Source organism: Peromyscus leucopus, chromosome 17, assembly GCF_004664715.2.
Source record: "Peromyscus leucopus breed LL Stock chromosome 17, UCI_PerLeu_2.1, whole genome shotgun sequence".
Lineage (NCBI taxonomy): Eukaryota > Metazoa > Chordata > Mammalia > Rodentia > Cricetidae > Peromyscus > Peromyscus leucopus.
In genome coordinates this window covers 503779-525303 of record NC_051077.1, presented here as the reverse complement: position 1 = coordinate 525303, position 21525 = coordinate 503779, and the positions used below count along the sequence as shown (strand labels likewise).

At 47.9% G+C, this 21525-nt stretch overlaps 1 protein-coding gene across 2 annotated transcripts in view; it reads right to left on the bottom strand.

Annotated features, from left to right (window-relative positions):
• The window catches only part of Myo16 (myosin XVI), a 485099-nt gene that overhangs the window by 33641 nt on the left and 429933 nt on the right, over positions 1 to 21525 (bottom strand). For both annotated transcript variants that reach the window (XM_028872308.2, XM_028872305.2), the window contains exon 33: positions 2505 to 2663. In XM_028872308.2, the coding sequence (XP_028728141.1) occupies positions 2505 to 2663 (159 nt within the window). The remainder of the gene's footprint in view (positions 1 to 2504; positions 2664 to 21525) is intronic.

Below are 21525 nucleotides of genomic sequence, written 5' to 3'. Positions count from 1 at the left end.
ACCTGGATTACCCCAGATCGGTCACTTTCCTCCCTTAGCTGCCTGTGATTGTGTCGCCCACTCTGGTGCACACAGGCTCGGATCCATCTTAGCAATATCACAGATGTGTGTTTATTAAGACTGCCCAATGCTCAGGGAGCGTGTTCTGGGCACTCAGCTCTAAGAAATCCCTTCCGTGGAGTGTGGCTAGATTTAACAACTCACTTCCAACGCACAGAACTTGGCCGAGCGCTGCCGTGTAGTGGAAAAGCTGTGGCTTCCATCTTGGAAGCTCTCACTGAGACCGACGGCCCTTGGGGACGAGTCCCCTACAGCCTTGCGAAGCTGGCCTTTTGGGAAGGTCGGTGTGTATAGACTTGGGTGTGAACTTTCTGATGTCCGCCCATGTCATTGAGTGATCTTAGATGTGAATCATCCTCCAGTCAAGATCTAAGGCAACCATAAACAGCTTTCCTGACAGCTTGACTGCTAAGCAGTGAGGAACCTTAGTAAGCTACGTCCAGCCTCCAGACCCTTCGCAGATCTGAGATCATTCCAGTTTGCTGCATTAACTCTCTAAATTTCGGAGGGTAACCTCTCCCATAATGATGGGTAATGAGACATCTGGTCACTCGTTGAAGGGTGCTGAATTGATTTTCAGCTCTATGGGTTACGAATCGAGTGCACAGAAGCGTCTGCCCCAAGTGTTTGCATCGACACTGTTCATGACCAGGGTCTCTGCAGAGTTTGCTGGGCTCTGTAACTGACTCCCAAGTCAGATCCATGCCAGGATGCTTTCACAAGGGCTGGGAAATCAGCAAATACTTCTACATTTAATCACTCCATCTTTTCCCTAGAACCCTAGCAACCTTTCCCATGGTGCAGGGCTGACACCCACATCGTTTTCTAGAACTCATATTCCCCTCCTAGAATCTGATGCGTTTAGCTGTAGAGATGGTCTGCCTATTGTCCACCTGAGCTACCTGCCATCTGGTTAAATTTCACATCATCTGATACAGGGCTTTGTTTTAGTGACATGTGTTTTGTTTTCAGTTCCTGTTGGATGGTTGGTGTCCCATTCAGCAGGACTTTCCTCCTTTTGTCCATGTCCTTTAAGGCAGGTGTCCCTCTGCTTGGGCCTTTAAAGCTATCACAGGCAAAACACAATTGCCAGTTCTGCCTCTGATTTTTCTACCCGAGTTTTTGTGCTCGTGTGTCTCATTAATCTTGATTGTGTGCTGGACTTTGCATCTAAAAAATGGTTTGTAATAATATTAAGGGGCCTAAGAAATTTTTGTTGTCTTTGGTAACAGATTTACATATGTTTTTCCCGGGGGCCTATGAATGCTATAATCTCAGTTCAACTTAGGGGTTCCAATGAGCCTCAGCTAACCCATGGCCCTGGTTCTGGTACAAGTGACTCTGTGATGAGTACTTCAAAGCCCCACCCCCTCCATGGCCTCAGTGAGCCCTGAACTTAGTCTGTGTGCCCAGAACCACAGGGCTATCAGAGAAGTAGGCTTTTCCCGGTGTCCCCAATGCATATGGGAGGACAGTCCAGGACCCAGACTGCCTTGCTAGACTAGCATGACTGTCACAGTTAATCTTGATTGTTAACCTGAATGGGTTTCGAATCACTTAGGATGCTATTTATAGAGATATTTAACTGAGGCAGAATGGTATCCCCGGATGTGGGTGGTACCCTGCTCTGGGTTCTTGCACTAAGGAGAAATAATTAAGCCAGGCGGCACCAGCAGGCATCTCTCTCTCTTCGATCCTGGCTGCTGGAGCAATGGAAGCAGCTACCTCAGCTCCCACCACCAATGCCTTCTATGCACAGTGGGCTGTATCCTCTCAAAGCACGGGCCAGCATACCCTTCTCTCCTTAACCAGGCTTTCGTCAGCACCGACAATAAGCACCCAGGCCCCTGGTCCCCACCTTGGCTCCTTCCCAACAGGTGACTGTCCCATGGGCTCTCCAGCCCCTTTTGTCAGAGTAAACAGAGATGTTTTGTCAGTTTCTCCCAGGCAGTCTCAGGAAAGAACAGCCGGATTTTCCCATCAGCCACTACCAAATCCATATCAGAGAAAACGTCTGTTCACATGGACTTGGCTGTGGCAGCCCAGCCAGTTTCTAAGTGATATGGAGTGATAGACTCACTCCATAGCCAGTCTGTCATCTGCAGCCCCTTGATATTATTTTCCTTTGCATTTCTTAGCTGTGTGAAAACATTTAATTCAACAATGTTGGTTGAACATTCTTGCTCTCCCCAGCACAAGATGTGCCTTCTACTGGTCCCTACAGGTCAACACCCCATCAAAACTCTGCAAATAGTGAGTTCAGCTCTCCCCTCCGGCCTCAGAGGTCGGATGCTGACAGTGTTACCCATGGTGGACCTTTACAGTTTCCATTCTCGCTCCAGTTACCAAGCCTACATCATCTTTCTGTGTGAGATGCATGCTTCTTCCAACGGAGCTGTAGCTTAAGACTTTGACCCCTGACTCTCGAAGTTAGAGGGGCTCACCGTTTGTGACAGAATTTCCGTTTTCAGCTGTGACGGCACTAGACAGAGAGCTGGATAGTTGAGTCCCATGGTTATTTGCATTTCTGTCTTGAGTCTCTGAAGCCATTTCTGATGAGCTGGGTTCATCCTGGCTAGTCAGGTTCATGTTAGTTTCAAAACCTAAAATAGATTTTAGAAAAGATTATTCTTGTCTGGTAAAGTTTATTGCAAATTTGAGTAGACCAGGAGAAGAGACTAATTAAACATTAATCATACTTAAAACAAATGCTCCAAAATCCCTAATGAAATCTGTAGCCTAGATAGCAGTAAATAAAAGTTGTTACAATACCCTTAAATATAAACAGGGGGAAGTAACTAATAATTTGCTACTTCCAAACAACCTATGTAAAGTTTCTGGTATGTATCCAAGAGCTTGTTATAACATTTCCAATGCTGAACAGGTAATGGATTTTTGTGCCCAAACCATTTATATATGATATGACAAGCTTACAGTTCTGAAAAAAAAAATGCATGTTGAGCAAGATCATAAAACTTGTATTATCTGTTGCAATTTGGGACACTAAACTTCAAACACACAAAAATACATTTTCTACACTAGAATATAAATATATACACACACACATACATACACACTTAGAAGCCAATGTCCAATTCTAAGGGGGGAAAGGGGGACTGTGGAAGCTGTGTGATGTTCTTAAAGCAAGATTTGACATGTTCAAGAGCATGTGACGATGTGTCCTCAACACAGGCTCCCTGTGACTGTCACATGGTGCTCGGGGAGAGCTGGAGGGCTCAGAGGTCAGCTCCTGTCCCTCACCCCTTCAGTGTCAGTGGCTCCATATTGTGCTTCTCTATGTCACCTGCCACCTGATTCAGTTTCCCTCTGAGGCAGGGCAGGTGCACCCGGGATAACTTCATGCTTTCCTAGGATCCTCAGTGTCTCGGTGACCTCTCAGGATGTGTTTGAACCTTACTGAGTGTATTTTGTGTGTCTGTTCTTTCTTGTCAGTGTTTCGTGGATCCTAACTGTCCTGGAAGAGGAGCCTCTAATGTTTGGTGCTAACAGGTCATTTAAAAGACATGAGAAATATCATTTGCAATATTGTACTTTGATTGTAAGAGCTGGGTATTGTCGCTCTTGACCCCAACGATTCAGACCCCAAAGAAACAGAAATGCTAGCCTTATTTTGTGGGAAGTGAGTCCTGGAGCTGCAGAAACACATAGCAGACCTTAAGTACAGATATTATGAGTACTGTACAGTCATTTTTACTACCAAAAACATGTTATCTGTTTCTTCCTAAACTTTTAGAGTAGATGACATTGAGAGAAGAAAGGAGGAGGCAGGGAGAGAACAGAGAGAAGAAAGGAAGGAAGGAAGGAAGGAAGGAAGGAAGGAAGGAAGGAAGGAAGGAAGGGAGAAAAGGAAGAAGGGAAGGAAGGGAGAGAGAGAGGAAGGAAGGAAGGAAGGGAGGGAGGGAGGGAGGGAGAGAGGAAGGGAGGGAGGAAGGGAGGGAAGAAGGAAGGCAGGTGAGCCAGTTTAGCTCCCAAAGTCAGGGCCTGGCAATCACGTGGCACTGCGGGCAAAGACTTTACCACAGCTCTCCATCTGGACCCATGCTTCAGTGCTGGCCACATGCATACCCTGTGCCCACAGCATGCTTCCCACACATCTACCTGAGGCTCACTACTCCCTAGCCAGGACCTGGGCCAGGTCACCCAAGGCTTCTCACATAGTCTTCTCTGCTCAGAAAGAAAGATTTAGAGGTAGGAATTGTTGACTGGACAGAATAAAGGGAAAATGATTAGAACTTCATACGCCCAACCTTGACTCACCAAAGCCACCTTGAGCAAAAGAACAAAGCCAGAGGTATTACGCTACCTAGCTTCAAAGCATATTGCAAAACTCCTGTAACCAAAGCAGTGTAGACCAACACAAAAACAGGCACAGAGACCAAAGAAACAGAACAAGAATACAGAAATAAACCACACACCTGCAGCCAGCAGAATTTCTACATGGTTGCTAAGAATACCACTAAGCATAGGATGGCCATTTTAATAAATGGTGCTGGACAAATTGGATGCCATAGACTCCTACTTCTTACCAGTTAAAATCAACTCAAAATGTATTAAATTCTTAACTTCACGATTTGAAAGTATGAAATTACTAGAAGAAACAATAAAAGGGACGCTTCAGGACATTTTAATGGATGGGAGGGAGGGAGGACAAGACCCCTAAAGCACAAGAAACAAAGCCAAATAGGATTAGAGCAAACTGATAAGCCTCCAGGTAGCAAAGGAAACAGTGAAGAGACCCCCTATCCACTGGGAGAAAAGCATTTGTGAACCACACATCTAAGGAAAGGTTAAAACACAGAATCTGCAAGGAACGCCAAAAACTCAACTGGAAAAAAAAAAAAAAAAAGAACTAGACTGAAAATGGACTGTAGACCCGGACACCTGTCAAGAGAAGACATCGGAATAACAAGAACGGACATGAAGGTGTGCTCAGCATCGCCAGTCCCCAGGGAAACACAAACCGTTGCCGCTTCATTAAGAAGAACGAGGGGAACATAAAGAACAAGGTAGGTGCTCATGAGGACGGGCGGACCAGGAACCCGTGCACGCTGTCGGTAGGAATGTAAACTGGGACAGCTATTTCTCACAGTAGGACATTCCTGATAGAGACAGAACTCATGTGGCACAGCAACCCGCACCTGGGTAGGTACCTAAAGCAATGTCAGCATGTCACAGAGACACCTGAACTCCCACGTTCTCCGGGGCATCATTAATAATTGCCACTCCGTAGAATCAACCTAAGTATCTATCAACAGCCGGATAGATAAAGAAAATGAAGGATAAATACATAAAGGAATACCATTGGGTCATACAAATAAAAAATTTTGCAACTTTGTGGCAATGTGGATAGAACAGATTACTCTGTTTGATGTAACAACCCAGGCACAGAAAGACACATGCCTTAGAATCTCACTCATCTTCTGAATCTGAAGAAATTGATCTTACAGGAGTTGAGAGGAGAATGATGGTTACCAGAGGCTAAAGAGAGTTTGAGAAAGAGAGAGAAGGAGAGGTCAGTCCATGGGCCACAGTGACAGTTAGGAAAGAGAAGTTCTGATGTGCGGGCACACAGTAGGGCAACTAGAAATAATGATAATATAGTGTACATTTCAAAAAGTTATAAGAAATAATTGCTAAGCATAAAGAAATTCAATATGTTTGAGGAGATGTGTCTAATCTGACTTATACATTACAGGATACATATACCTACTGAAGTATCACTTAGTACCCTGTAAGTACAAGCACTCACCTATCTTTACCAGTTAACACAAACTAAATTAAAAGTGATCACAGCTTCAAACACCAAGAAGAAAACCCTGTGCTTAAAGGTCCAAGGAGCCACAAGGAAGTCAACTCTCTGGCATACAGACACAAACACAAACAACACAATGGTCTTCGTGGAGTCAGCACCTTTAAGGGGCACTGACACAAACAGGAAGCCAGGCTGACCCTCTTGTCTGGGCTCCTGACAGTGGCCAGTGCTGGAGCTGAAGGAGCAGCTTCTGCACGCCACTCAACCAGACTCAGCTTCAAAGCTGTCTTAAGATACAGACAACCATCCATGTTCCTCTACGTATGTGTAGACACATCCTCCTTATGTTTTCATTCTTCTGACCAGTCAGTGGTTGCATGCCAGCTATGTACCAGACACTCTAGATGCTAGAGTTTGGCGAAGAGACCACAGAGTCGTGCATCTTGAAGCTCACCTCCCAGAAGGGGCTGTATGACCAACAAGCAAACATTCATACAAGAAGAGTGCTTACAGGAATAAAGTCTTGGATGAGTGAAAAACCTGAGGGGTAGAAAAGCTCATGGGTCAACCTATGTCTGCAGAGGAAACATTTCAGCTCAGAGAAGGAGCAGAGAGAAGCTGTGGGTATGAAGAGAAATTCTACACTTAGTTTTGCAATGTCGCAGCAAGAAAGGACTGGCATTTCCCAGGAACCATATAGCAGCCGTTCAGATGAGCCATGAATATAGAAGCAAAGGAGTGGTATGGGAGGGCATTGGTGGTGACATAAGCCTGTCACTCAGACCTACAGGCAGCCCAGAAAGGAATGGAGGCCTTACTGTCACGGGAATGGGAAAGCCTCTGCACGCAGGAAAGGTCAGATGAACACAAAGTCAACAGAAGAATCAGTCTCTATCTCTATCTGACAGTCAAAGACACAGTCTTCCAAGCCATGGGGAGCCTTCAGACTGATCTATTGATGCTGGCCCTCCTGATAGATTATTTCTACCTTATAGACACATTGGCACTGTAGACTAAACCTTCACTTTGGCCATTAAGACTTATCTTCCCACTTCCACTCGGCAGGCTCAGCTGGAGCCACCGTGTGCTCAAACATTTGCTACACAGGCCAGACCCCAGCCCTTATGTCACCTGCTGGTTCTGTTTTTATTGTAAAAAACACAGGTCTATTTTAGGGTGGCTGTGGACAGGAAGGGGGGCACCGGTGCTCCTTAGAGTAAGTCTTGAGGATGAACAGTCGACAGGGTAGCCGTCCCAGACACTCTTGCAATGGTCGCCAAGTCTAAGAGTCATGGTCACTCCCGTTTTTCAGGATGAGGTTGTCAAGCCCGGGAAGTGGATTAATCTTTGTACAAGTCTCTCCCACTTGTAAGCACCCATGCAGGCCCACTCAGAGGGCTCTACTGTGCACCCAGTCCTGTGCTCTCTTCCCACGTGGGACTTTCTCTCAGAAGCTCATTTGATGATGGAAAAGCTGAGGTGGCTTCTGTCCTTGACGTTATTCCTGATGTTCTCCTGGTGATGAACCAGGAAATGAGTCTAAAAGACGACACTGCGACAGATGAAAAGCCTGACCATAGACCTGATGACCTCAGGCTGGGGTTAGCACGCTTCCGTCAATGCTAACCACGGGATGTGTGGCTCGTGAGTAATAAGCCAGTGTCTGCTCTCAAACACCCTTCCTCGGACTTAAGCCCAAAGAGGTAGAAGTCTATGCCCTAACTTGTTGACATTTAGACTCCAGCAGTCAGCATATTGCGCTTTGCTGCGTAGCAGCCGCTTGGTATCGGATCAGATGCTGCATCCCTGGCTAAAGGCGTTGGCCCTGCCTTGTGCTTAAGCATCGATGAAACTACAGCAGAGATGAGCCATGAGTCCTGTGACCCTGTCTGTAGAGTTCTTCAAGCGCACACTCTGTAGAGGATCTGAGGAGTCACCTGGGGCAAAGTCCTCAGGCCTGTTCACACCTCGGGACTGAAAGGGGGAGAAAAGTCACCAGATAGCAAGGTTGCAGACTCTCAGTGACTGGGCAAGTAGAAAGAGAAGCAGAGCAAGGAAGGTGCCATGGAAGAGAAGTTTGTCCTGCGACGTGTGTGCGGCTCTGCCCTGTGTGATGCATCTGTGTGTGAGTCATTCCGTCTTCCTGTAGGGCGCTGCTCACACTCAATGGTTTGAATGCCTGCTTGCTGCAGAGAGTACAGGTTCAGAAGAAATGAATCACACCAGGGTGTGACTCCAAGACAAGGGCTTGGCCCCTTCATACTTGATTATGTATACATTGACTTTTAACCCAGTGGGGGAAATCCTTCAACAATAACACACAGAAACAATTCAGGGGCCTTCTCCTAGCTCTTCAATAATTAAAATAAGCATTCTGGGAGAGGGTCTCCCTTGGGAAACTGTGGGTGCATATTCAAGGTGATTCCCTCTATCCAAGGTGACACTCAGAAGTATCTGAAGACTTCTTATTTGGAAGTCCCAGCTGAAGGAGGGCCTGTGGCTAGCATCTGACGGGTGGAAGCCAGAGATACAGCAGAAAGTATCCAGCACCCAGAAAGGCTGGCTGCAGATGAAGTGCCTTCATCCCAAATCCCCTGCTCTGAGATGAGGTCACACAATGCCACATTCCTCTCTAGCTCTATGGTTTGTGGGTTCATCTGAATAAAGATGCCAATGTATCCCAGCATGGAGAGGACTCTTCAAGATTCTGTTAGCCTCAGGCTTTGTCCTTGTCAGCTTTCGCCTCCCTGCATTCTTACCACCAGAGACCCCAGACTTCAGGGAATGGTACAGCCCTTCACCCATTCATGACTCTGTCCCCACTAAGAAGGCCTTCCGGGTTACCTCCTCAGGTCAGGCAGTTTCTCCCTAGTCCTACTCACTGCTTGGCACACCGCTTCCCTCCAGCTTGCCTGTGATCTGCCTCTTTCCTCTAGCGTGGTGGTGCTTTCATTCAAATATATCTTCTGATGCACTGATAGTAGCTACAGCATGGTTAGCACATAGAGGGAAGTCAATAAGCCATGGCAGAAAGAAAGAGAAATACAGTGTCCTGCACACTGTAATCCTAGCAGTCAGAAAGCTGAGACGGGAAAATTGCTGCATGTTTGAGACCAGCCTTGACTATAGAGCAAGACTCTGTAATGTCAAGAAAAAAAGGAGAGAGAGAGAGAGAGAGAGAGAGAGAGAGAGAGAGAGAGAGAAGACGAAGGAGGAGGAGGAGGAGAAGGAGAAGGAGAAGGAGGAGAAGGAGAAGGAGAAGAAGAAGGAACAAATCTGACAATGTGGTTGCAGGAGCTTCGCTTTTCCAGTACAGCCATGCTTCCCAATGTGTAAACTACCTGTGTGTTTGCTGAGAATTCATAGCAAGCCTGATTGGTGGCATCAGGCAGGTGGTAATTTCTCCCCAGTGGCTAGAAGCTGGAAGGTAGGAAAGGACTGACTATTGGTGGTAACGACATGCCTTTGTGTTCCCATGACTACTTATTTCAAATTACAAGGTAAGGTCAATATCCCATTGCACACTGGATGTCTTCTCTTAGAACACCACAGCTGTGTGCTTTTTACTGCAGCCCAGCAGCCTGTAGGAGGAGACGCTGACAGATACTTAGAGTTAATGACTGACCCCTGGTTTGAGGTTCTATAGCTTTTGCCATTATCCTACCAATTGCCAATATGCAAGGTCTATAAGGATTGAGTTACTATTTAAAGTATTACTTTATGTTGCTTTATAATTTTTTACTCAGGGCATTGGAGTCAATTTGGTGGGGACTGGCATTCTTCACTGGAGCTACATGAAACTCTGGAATTTTGGTGGCCAGCTTCTATCTCTAAGCTACAGTGCCAGCTCCTAGAACACCTTCTGAGGGTGTCATTTCTCAGGCTTCCAGAAGGGGTAGGTGATTACTCCAGGGCAATGGCCTTGAGGACACCCTTGCAGCTTCTAGTAAGTTAGAGAGGATGTGGAGTAAGGGGAACACTCCTCCATTGCTGGTGGGAGTGCAAACTTGTACAGCCACTTTGGAAATCAATATGGTGGTTTCTCAAAAAGTTGGGAATTGATCTACCCCAAGACCCAGCTGTACCACTCTTGGGCATATATCCAAAGGATGCTTAATCATACCACAAGGACATTTACTCAACTATGTTTATAGCAGCTTTATTCATAATAGCCAGAACCTGAAAATAATCTAGATGTCCCTTAATCAAAAAATGGATAAAGAAAATATGGTACATTGACACAATGGAGTATTTACTCAGTTGTTAAAAACAATGACATCATGAAATTTGCAGGCAAATGGATAGAACTAGAAAAAAATCATCCTGAGTGAGGTCATCTAGAAAGATAAACATGGTATGTACTCATTTATAACTGGATATTAGCTGTAAAGTAAAAGACAATCAGGCTACAATCCACAGACCCAGAGAGGCTAAGAAACAGGAGGGCTCAAGGGGGGACCACTCAGATATCTCTGGGAAGGGGAAATAGAAGACATTTTTGTGGGTGGACTGGGGGCAGCTGGGGATGGGAACATGAGTCATCAGGTTGGGGAGGAATGGAGGGGGATGCCTAATGATATTCTCCTATACACACAGATTGGTGCCTGACCCAACTGTCATCAGAGAGGCTTCATCCAGCCACTGATAGAAACAGACCCAGAGACCCACAGCCACACGCTAGGCTGAGCTCAGGGAATCCTGCTGAAGAGAGGGAGGGAGGATTGTAGGAGCCTGAGGGGTCAAGGACGTTGTAAGAAAAGCCACAGAATCAACTAACCTGGACTCATAGGAGCTCACAGCCAGGGAGCCTGTGTGGGACTGACCTAGGCTCTCTGCATCTGTGACAGTCGTGTAGCTTTGTCTTTTAGTGGGACTCCTAACAGTGGGAGCAGGGCTGTCTCTGACTCTTTTACTGGCTTTTGGAACCCTATTTCTCACATTGGTCACCTTGCCCAGCCTGAATACAAGGGGAGGTGCTTAGTCTTACTGCAACTTGATACGACAGGCTTGGATGACATCCATAGGAGACCTGTTCTTTTCTGAATAGAAATGGAGAAGGAGAAGATGGGGGGGGGGGTGGAGGGGAAGGGGGGAGGGGAGGGGAGGGACTGGGAGGAGAGGAAGGTGGAGAAACTGCAGTCAGGATGTAAAATAAATAAATTTTAAAAGTTAAAAAAAGAAAGGTAGTGAGTGTTCAGAGGCTTGTAGAGGAGCTCTTGATCCACAGGAGAATCTGGAGGGTGGACAAGCATAGGGTAGTGTATCAACAGGGGTGGGCAGGGAGGGGGGAGGAGAGCATCCTGGCGTCTCTGCGGGGGAGGCAGAAAGAATGGGGGGCGGGGGAGACTGAAGGGACATAACTGGTTGTATCAAGGAAAGGAAGTCAGGTCTGCCGCAGCTTTGGGGGCGGGGGTCTGCGGTGTCTGCTGCATCTCAGGCCTGGCTCCCTTCAAACCCCCCCACCCCCATTGTAAAAGCCGAGGAAGAAGAAAGGAGCCTGATAAATATTCACCTGGCAAAAGCTCTGGAGCTTGGAGGTGAGGCTATAAATAGAAAAGCTGTAAGGATTTAGACTGGTGCCCTGCAGGAGGGCTGGGCAGTAGGGTAGGGGGAAGTGCACTCGCCACGCCAATGGCTGAGGTGGCAGCCGGCAGGCCAATGAGCACCCTCGGGAGGGAGGAGTCCAGAGAAGGAGCGAATGCTGGAAGACCGTGGGTCTGCCCGGGGACCTTGGAGGGACTGCCACACACCCAAAGATTAAACTGGGCAGCAATTTGGGAACAGGAGTACTTATGATGAAGCCCTAGGCAAGGAGCATTTCTCCCAGCAGGGGGGACTCTTAAGGGCCAGGGCAGTGGGAGAAGGCAGAGGGGAATAAGTGAGCGAACTTACAGAGAGGGAAGGACAGGGGTGGGGTTGGCAAGGGGTAAGGCTGGACCAGGCAAGGGGAAGGAGCTGACAACCCAGAGTCCCAGTTCTGCCAAGGAAAATGGGCACCCAACACACAGTGGAGTGTTTCTTTAAGAGAAATGATCAAAAAAAAAAAAAAAAAAAAATCTCTGTTAGTTACCTTCTTAACCTGAGATAACCTCAGCTCATGGTTTGGAATCACATGAGCTGGGGATCAGGGTTTCCATAACACTGGAGTGAAGCAAACTGGAGCAGTCTAGCGGACTTAATGCTGAGAGTGCTATGTGAGGCAGAAAGCATGTGAGGATGCGATGCGGTTCAGACCCATCCCTCCTGCTGGCTAGGACTCTCGGCAATGCCACTGGGCCACTCCGGAAAGGCACAGCTCTTGTCTTCTCCTACTTGGCATAGAGGAAAACTAAAAATGCAGAGGGAGGGCCTGGCACCGTCCCCCACCCTCCCAAGCTCTTGTTTCTAGGATTCAGGAATTTGTTACCAGCTCCATGTGCTAAGACCTGGATAAACTGGCAGTGGGTTATATCAGGCTAACGGTAGCCTATATTGCATAGGGCAGTCTCCTTTAGGCATCTGAAAATTGCTAATCCTTCCATCCCCATGCAGAAATGATCAATCACACATAAGGACTCGTGGAGGTCGTTCCATGGCGCAGCACTTGCCTGACATGATCATATGCATGGCCCTGGGTTCAGTCCCCAGATGGCAACACACAAATGAACCAAAAATCCAACAAATGAAGACTCAGCTGTCAGTCTTAACCTCCCACTCCACCGCCTGTGAGCTGGAGGGAGCTTTTTTTTTTTGGCATGCTGGCACAGCCCAAGCTTTTGCCTCATGGTCTTTCAGAAAGATGGGAAGAGTTCTGTAGAGACAGCAGCTCAGGATGCTCTGACAGGGAGATCTCCCTGTTGGAGAGACTCAGGAGAGTGAGAGGCAGGGTATCCCTGAAGGAGAAGCCAGGGTAAGGGCAGGGCAGAAAGCAGCATGCAAGGCTGGAGTCTGCTCTGCCGGGCATAACTCTAAGCGACCACGAGCATGTGTGACCATGGCAGAAGTGTGCGGGAAGATGTTTCGGCAATGCTGGTGATGGGAGATGTGGGAACCCGACATCGGGGAGCGTCCAGGCACCCTGTCTGTGCCGCAGCTGGACCAATCCACACTATGTTGACTGGCTGCACCTCTGTGAGAACACGCTACTTCAGAAACCCCCAAAGCACAGCCCTGTGGCCCCTGGGACCGGTCGGTATGGATAAAGCTGAATGGTTCCCTACCGTGCCAGCTCGAAAAGTCTGGCAAGGATAGCTGTCCAAAACAAACCAAACCCAAAGGTGTTTTTGGAGTGTTTGTCTCATTCATTTTGCTTTATTTGGGTGTGTGTGTTTGTGTGCGTGTGCATGTGCGTGCGTGCGTGCGTGCGTGCATGCATGCGTGCCTGTGTGTGTGTGTGTGTGTGTGCGTGTGTGTGTTTGTGTGTGCATGTGTTGTCTAATGAGTCTTGTTTGCATATTTTTGTTTCTGTTTTTGTGTTTTGCATGCATGATTTTTTTTTTTTTTTTTTTTTAGGAAGAGAGAGAAAGGGCATAAATGGGTGGATAGGGAGGATCAGGGAGGAGCTGAGGAGGGAAAAAGTGATCAGAATATATTGTATGAAAAATTCTCAATAAATGACAGCAATGCATTTGTGCACACACACACACACACACACACACACACACACACACACACGCACACGTCGAGAGCTGAGCCTCACAACTCTACCCCCACGATGCCCCTGCTCTTGGGAAGACGACTCCTCTAGCATGCTCACCTCCCCAGCAGCGCCTTCCCAGAGGGCTGAGTGGCGGAAGCGGGGAACCCTCGCTTGTCCCCGCTCAGAACTCATCGCCCGCTCTCTGCCAAGCGTGGGGAGATGCTTTACAGTAGAAAACACCGACAGAGGCAGCAGACTGGTACCCGACGCCATATGTGCCCAGCCGGGAAAAACGTGGGGATGGCAAAGCTGGGGGGTGACTGTCAGTGTAAACAAGGCTCTCAGACCCAGAAAACGCACAGAGAATCAAGTCCTGCCAATTTCCTTTTAAATTTAACTAACTGGATCCTTGCCCCCCCCCCCAACCCCGGTTTACTTCGTCTCTGCCATAAAAGGGGGAAATCCTTGAACCCAGAACCTCCTGGCTGGAGCCCATCACTGTGCATGGTCTTCAAGGCTATGAGGTCTTTGATATTCCTGCCAGGCTCCCATCTCCTCAGTCCGGGGTAGGGTGTGGATCCAGAAGCCCGAGACGGTGCAGAGAGGCAGTATGGCGGCTGCCATCCCTTCAGGCCAACAGTTTTGTTCACTTGACAGGGAAGGCGGGGGGGGGGGGGGGGACACGACACACACACGATAAAGTCCTCAACCTTCTGTTGGAAGACTGTAGGTAACACCCAGTCTAGATGGAATGCTGGTAACGCCAATCATTTGGCAGAGGGGGCACAGGCCAGGCAGAACCAGCAAAGCGAAAAAAGTCAAAGCCAAAAAAGCAACAACCAGATCTCAGAAGTGTTGAGGTCTCCTCAGACGCCTTGCTCACAACTCATTGCGAATGTGCCCATAAAAAAATATGACAAGACGCCGGGCGGTGGTGGCACACACTCGGGAGGCAGAGGCAGGCGGATCTCTGTGAGTTCGAGGCCAGCCTGGGCTACAGAGCAAGATCCAGGAAAGGCGCAAAGCTACACAGAGAAACCCTGTCTCAAAAAACAAAAACAAACAAACAAACCAATATGACAAGAAGGCACAGGCTGGGTCCAACAGAACGTGTCTGAAACACTGAGATCCTGCTGCAGGAACACAGCGGAGATATAGCCCAGGGCACCTGGCACAGAGAGCCCAGTGTTCCAACAGCCCAGGGGTATGGTGGGTGCCACCTGTCACACTGAGGTGACAGCAGCCGCTCTGAGGCTTCAGGTAACAAGTGGGAAATCTCTATGGGGATTGCAAGTCCGATTAAAAATTCCACCAGGCTGCCAAGGCTGCTCTCTTTGATAGGCTCGGTGGCTAAGGATGCACCAGTGGTTGACAGGCAGGCCCAGATAATTCCTTGAGTCTCCAGAGCATGGGTTCATGGTCTACACTTCCCTCGACCCACGGCAGTGATTGCCACGAAAAGGACAGCCATCCAGAGGGCTAGCATCGAAGACAGAGGTGACAACAGAGTCATCTGTGGGCTCCCATTTCATCCAGAGCTACCGGAAGGGAGCTGCAAACAGCCGGTGGGTGCTGGGGTTTTCCTGCCCACGAGGCTCCTCAGGGAGTCAACTGTGACGAATCCCAAGAGGAGTGATAGATGCCTGAGCCTCCCAAACCAGAGACCATGGTTTCTGGTGTTGACATCCCCAAAGTGAAACACGGACTCATGCACAATGTTATAAAACACTATGTAAAATACCCTCTTGTTATGTGTACTTTGGACATATAACATATAACATATATATATAACATATAACATATATATATGCATATAACATATACATAGATTTCAGGCTTATGCTGGGTCCCATCCCCAAGATATGACATTAGGTATATGCAAGTACTCCAAAATTGAGAAAGCGGTATAAGCTGTTTTACGTTCATAAGTAATTGGACTTAGAAAGCTCTCCTGGCATGCGTACACACCTTCCATCCATCCCAGCGATGGAGGTAGAGGCAAGTGGGCCTCTGTGAGATGGAGGCTACGCAGTGAAACTATGTAAAATAAAATAATAAAATAAAAATAAAAATAGCAGGAGAAACAAACTTGTCCTTTCCATGCAGCCTGATGCTGAAGTCAAAACAAGCTACACCATCCCTTCCTAAGTCCTCCCAGTGTGACCTCCACTCTAGCCTCCACCCAGAGGGCAGATATCCTCCCATCCTGCCTCTTTCTCTCTTGCCCCTCGAGGATACTCTACTCCCACCCATTGTACCATGTATGGCCATGTGTGAACTGGGGAATTAACTCACAGGGTCTGGATAAGTGCTTAGAACGGAAAAGGGAAGAGAACACTCTGAATTGAAAGGGTGGCATTTCACCAGGATGAAGCCGAGTGGGTTCTGTGAAACCCATATGCCATCCCCAGGTGATACGTGGTTTCTTGGGCACCCCTGTTTACAATGAAAGCCCACATTTCCCTCATAAAATCCATGCTCCTGGGGTTGGGGAAATGACCCAGTGTGGGTGAAGCCCTGCTGTGCCAGCATGAGGCCCTGAGTTCAAATACCCAGCCCCATGTAAAGAGCAGGGCATGGCCGTGTGCACCTGCAATCCCAGTGCTCAGAGGCAGAGATGGGAGGGACCCAGGGACTCACTGGTCAGTCACTCAAAAAGTCAGTGAGTCCAGTGTGAGACCACGACTCAAAAAAAAAAAAAGGTGAAGGGTGATGGGGGAAGATACTTGGTATTGATCTCTGGCACACACACACACACACACACACACACACACACACACACACACGCACTCCTGCCCCCATCATACATACACACACACACACACACACACACACACACACACACACACACACACACACACACACACACTCCTGACCCCCACCACACACACACACAGAGGAAAAGAGAGAAAAACAAAAATTGAATCCATGCACTCTAGATAATGCTTTGGAACCAGAGACCCACAAGTAGATTTTGAATAAACAAATCAAACTTGTCCCCCACCCCCAAACAATTTCTCTCAGTCTCTTTAAAGACTCCAGGCAATCGGCAACACTGACTATGAAGGCTACTTTATTATTATTTTGCCTGAAGTGAACCTGTGATACTTTCAAGTCCTGGAAGGAGCTACGTGTCCTGAGGCCACATGAAAGAATAATTTCATTATCTGTTAAATGAACTGTGTTTTTCAAAGTTGTCACCAAGAGCTCCTAAGATGTTTTCAACCACACAGACATGGAAACACACTCCGATTTCCAGATGGGTCTGATCACCATGCTTTCTAACAATCATCGAATTCAACAGACCGTTTGACGGCCGCCCCGCCCAACGCCGTATCTGAAGCACAAAGCCTTCCCCTTTTGTCACCCTCCCCTACCCCTAAATTAATGACTCCAACCTGGGTGAGAGGACGGTGGAGAACCCCCATCAAGCCGTAAGGAGGGCAATCGGCAAGGAAATTAATGCTACTAACTGGGGCTTTCTGTTCTGGTGCAGCACGTAAGTGACCGGACAGATCTCTGCTAGGGCCGAGGTCAAGTGATGCAGACGGATGTGGCCAGGACGTAGGCGAACTGTGTGTTAGGGACAGAGTGATCTGGAGTGTCTGTGGATCAGCAACTGTGGGTGACATCTCCATGGGGACTGAAGGTGATTTATCTGTTAAGAATCTCGGGGGACTCCATTGCTAGACACAAAGGTGAAGGTAGCTAAATACTAAGGGACAAAGTAAATTCTCAAAAAAAAATGTAGAAGATGCTATTTTTTGTAATCAGAGGCTCTCTGTCCCACCCCGTTCTGCAACTGCTTCCAAACAATCACTCAGAGGCTGATATTAATTATAATCAGGCTTATTACTAGCTAGCTCTTACATTTAAATTAACCCATAATTCTCATATATGTCTAGCCATGTGGCTTGTGGCTTGTCATCTCATTTTCTATATGTCTTGCTTCCTCAGTGGCTGGCTGGAGTCTGCCCCAACTCTGCCCTTCTTCTCCCTGTATCTCCATTTGACTTTCCCACCTGGGCTTATTCTGCCTGGCTATAGGCTAAAACAACTTTATTATCAACCAGTGAGGGAAACACATATTTGCAGCATGCAGAAGGACATCCCACAGCAATTTTTCCCTATAGGATCTGTAGCGGGGCATTGGTTACTTCCCCAGAGAAATGTGCAAACGGTCAGGAGGATCACAGGGATTCTCAGTCAGGTGAGTGGTGAGTGTGTCCTATGTCCCTATTATACCCAGGCTTATGCTGCATTCTAGGAGATGATACCTGAAAACTGAAGCCAGGGAAGTTATTGGGCCACACAGATGTGACTTGGCAAGTAGAATGGGCTTCTGTCTCCACAGGCTTGTGTGTTTCAACACCTGCCCTCAGGTGGTGGTACAGTTAGGGAGGCAGAGATGGAGGTGGAGCTTTGCTGGGTGAAGTGGAATGCTGGGATTTGGGCTCAGAGGGGTATAGCCAAGGCTCACCTCTGGCCACAGCCTGTCTCTGTTTCAACCCCCAACATGTCACCAAGCAGCCTCATATTCCTAAACACCACACCTCTGAGGCGCCACTCTGCTGTGTCTTACCACCATGACAGCCAAGGTGAACCCTTCTCCTGTAAGCTGCTTCTCGTCCTGAGTTTTGTAATGGGAAGGAGGTCTGTAACTAACATGCCCCGTGCCTGATTCCTGGACTGGCTTGCCCAGACCCGCCGCCAGGCCAAGTTTTCTTCTCACCCACTTCTTTCCACATAGAGGAAAAATGGTAAAATCAAACTGCCTGATGCACACAACATCCTTTGAAACACTCCCATGTGTGGACATCTCTCTGGAGGATTATTGTTGATCGCAAGCCATGGCTTGGAGTATGAAAAAGCTCTTTTGGTGGGTTTTGTTGCTGTTGTTGTTGTTGTGTGTGTGTGTGTGTGTGTTGGTTTTTAAGGGACTTTGGGTAAATCGTAGGTCTTCAGATGCCATGGAACAGTTTGGGCTATGGTTTGAATCAGGGAAGTGTCTGCTTCCAGCCCTACTCCTTGGCTGGGTGTGAGCAGTGGTGTGGGAGGGTAGTGAATCCTACCATCCTATGTCCTCTTACCGTAATTCACAGAGTAGCACAGTCCCGGGTGTAAATAAGAGAACTGCAGGTGTCAAAGAGAAACCTGGATGTCACAGCTGGAGCCCAAGATGCTTGGGCATTGTGAAGGGAGACGAGTGTGTTCCCCTCCAGAAATAAAGCCCCAGAAAATGTGGTCTTGAGTATGGTCAGCTCTGAGACTGCAGAATTTTCTAGGCCACTTGTATAGATGATTACAGTCAGACACAGGTAGATAATTACGCTGGCAAGTAATTATGAATCAGTCCTGTCTCCCAATGCTTTTAGCACAGTGAGAGCTTAGCATCAGTCTCTCTGTAGGGAAAGTGGTTTTTGTTTCTGTTTTTCCTCTTTTCGTGTGTGTGTGTGTGTGTGTGTGTGTGTGTGTGTGTGTGTGTGTGTGTGTGTTCATGTTTGCCTGTATATGACCTTGCATCTGGAGGCCCTAGGCTAATGCTGGGGATCATCCTTAGGCATTCTTCCACTGCATTCATTGACACAGAGTCTCATACTCAAGTGCAGAGATCCTTGGTATGACTAGTATTGCTAGCCCGTTTACTCTAGGATTGCCTATTTCTGCCTTTGGAGGCTTAAGTTACAAGTGGGCCACCACACCTGCTAAGCATTTATTTGAATTACTGAGGATAAGAATTCTAGACCCCTGTCTTTCTTAATTAGCGTTTCTATTGCCAAAAGGCAAGTTGGGGAGGAAAGGGTTTATTTGGCTTATATTTCCACATTGTAGTCCATGTTTGAAGGAAGTCAGGACAGGAACTCAAACAGGGCAGGAACCTGGAGACAGTGATGGATGTAGAGGCCATAGAGGGGAGCTGCATATTGGCTTGCCCAGCCTGCTTTCTTATAGAACCCAGGACCACCAGCCTAGGGATGGTACCACTCACCATGGGCTGGGCTCTCCCCCATGGATCACTAGTTAAGAAATTGCCCTACAGCTGGATCTCATGGACACATTGTCTCAATTGAGGGTCCCTCCTTTCAGATGACTCTAGCTTGTGTCAAGGTGACATAAGACGAGGCAGGACATTCTCGCGCTTGCCCAGCAAACACCAACTGTCTAAACTGGGAGACTGCTAAACTGTCTCCCAGTCCTTGAGTGGGGTGGTATCTTGTCCTGCACATCCCTTGTGACTATTTCTTCATGGGAGGAATGAAACACTGGAGAGTGTGTTATACCTCAACAATAAGGCGCAGATCATGAGGGAGGCCTGTTTTCTCTTGCTTAAGAATTGCCGAGCGGCTTGCAGGATGGAGCAGTAGGCTTCTCCTGTGAGCCCCCGAGGCATTTAATTTATAATCCAGAGTAGAAGCACTCCGAACACAATAGCTGCTTGCTTTCACAGGTTGGCAGTATGAGGAAATTTTTTGCTGGTTATGAAAGGCAGCCCACCTCTGAAAACACTGCATTATTTCCAGAGCTTTAGGTATCAGACTCCCCTGCTGACAGTACATTCCAAACCTAACGGCTTCTTGGTTACACTTGGCTCATCTGCAAAGATGATGCCCTATTTATTCCAGGTGCAGAGCCTTGGACTGACTGGCATGCTGGCTACTGCAGATTTACAGATGATATGAGAAGGCTTTAGCTAATTCGCTTCATGCAAAGCTGAGGGTTTTTTTTTTTTTGTTTGTTTGTTTGTTTTTATTTTTGGTTTTTCGAGACAGGGTTTCTCTGTGTAGTTTTGCGCCTTTCCTGGGACTCACTTGGTAGCCCAGGCTGGCCTCAAACTCACAGAGATCCACCTGGCTCTGCCTCCCGAGTGCTGGGATTAAAGGCGTGCGCCACCACCACCCGGCCAACAAAGCTGAGTTTTATATCACACTGAACTAAATACTTAATTGCATAACCTTCTGCTTGGTTTTGTCCAAGGCATCACAGAATCAGGAAGTGGCAAGAACAATTTGAGCTGCCATTTTTAGGAGTGGGGTGGCTTCCACGTCTTCTCAACAAATGGCGACCATGGGAGCCAAATACAGGTCTGAGGTCAGCTCTTGAGTTAGCCTCATTTCTCGCTTGGCTATCAGCGATGACGTCATCTCTGTGTCTACAACATTCAGTAGACAGTGAAGTCCCATTGACCTTCTAGGACAGTGCTAGAGAAGACAGGGGAGTTCTTGGGGCATCTTTCTCCCGTCCTTATCAAGTGGCTGCTGAAGGTCACTGTCCATTACCTACATTGTCTTTACCATCCATCCCAGCACATGCTGAGGGCTGGCTCGCTTCTCATCTATTTTCTGGGGGCCCTAGCTAGATGTCTGACATGGACTTGTGATGACGTACTATGTCCTCATCCCTACTAGGAGGAGTCCATTGCTTTCTGTGCAAGATTCTTGGTGGGCATGCCCATGACGGAGCTTCGGCATGGCTTGCTTTTGGTGGTAAGAGCTCAGCTCTGGTGGTAGTTTGTCATTTTTTGCTGTGACCCAAACACCAGGCAATATGCTATTTAAGGGAGGGGGGGGGGTTGTGTTGACTTCACAGTTCAGGGGATATTGTCCATCGTAGCAGGGGAGGCATGGTGGTGAGGCCAGCTCCCATCTGTCAAGGCAGGACAGCGCTTCCTTACATCTCTGTTGAGCAGGAAGCTGAGAGGAGAAGGCTGACTCTCACATCCTCCTTTCACTGAGTCCAGAACCCCAACCTGTGGGATGGTGCTACCTACCGTCAAGGAAGCTCTTCCCCTCAGCTAACTCTCTCTGGAAATGCCTCACAGGCACCCCCAAATGCATGCCTCACTCATGCCCCAGGTGTTCCTTAATCTAGTCAAATGAGCAATCCAAATCACACACCACAAGTCCATCCCATGCCAGCTTGACATCCGATATCCACTTCTCTCTCAAACCATGACAATCTCCAGTCAGAATACTGAAGAGGTCGAAGACGAAGGGGTGCACAGAATGAGGACAGGGTGTTGTGGAATCTGTGAACAGTCCTGGCCCCGTTTTCCCTGCAAGGCCCTACGGCACCA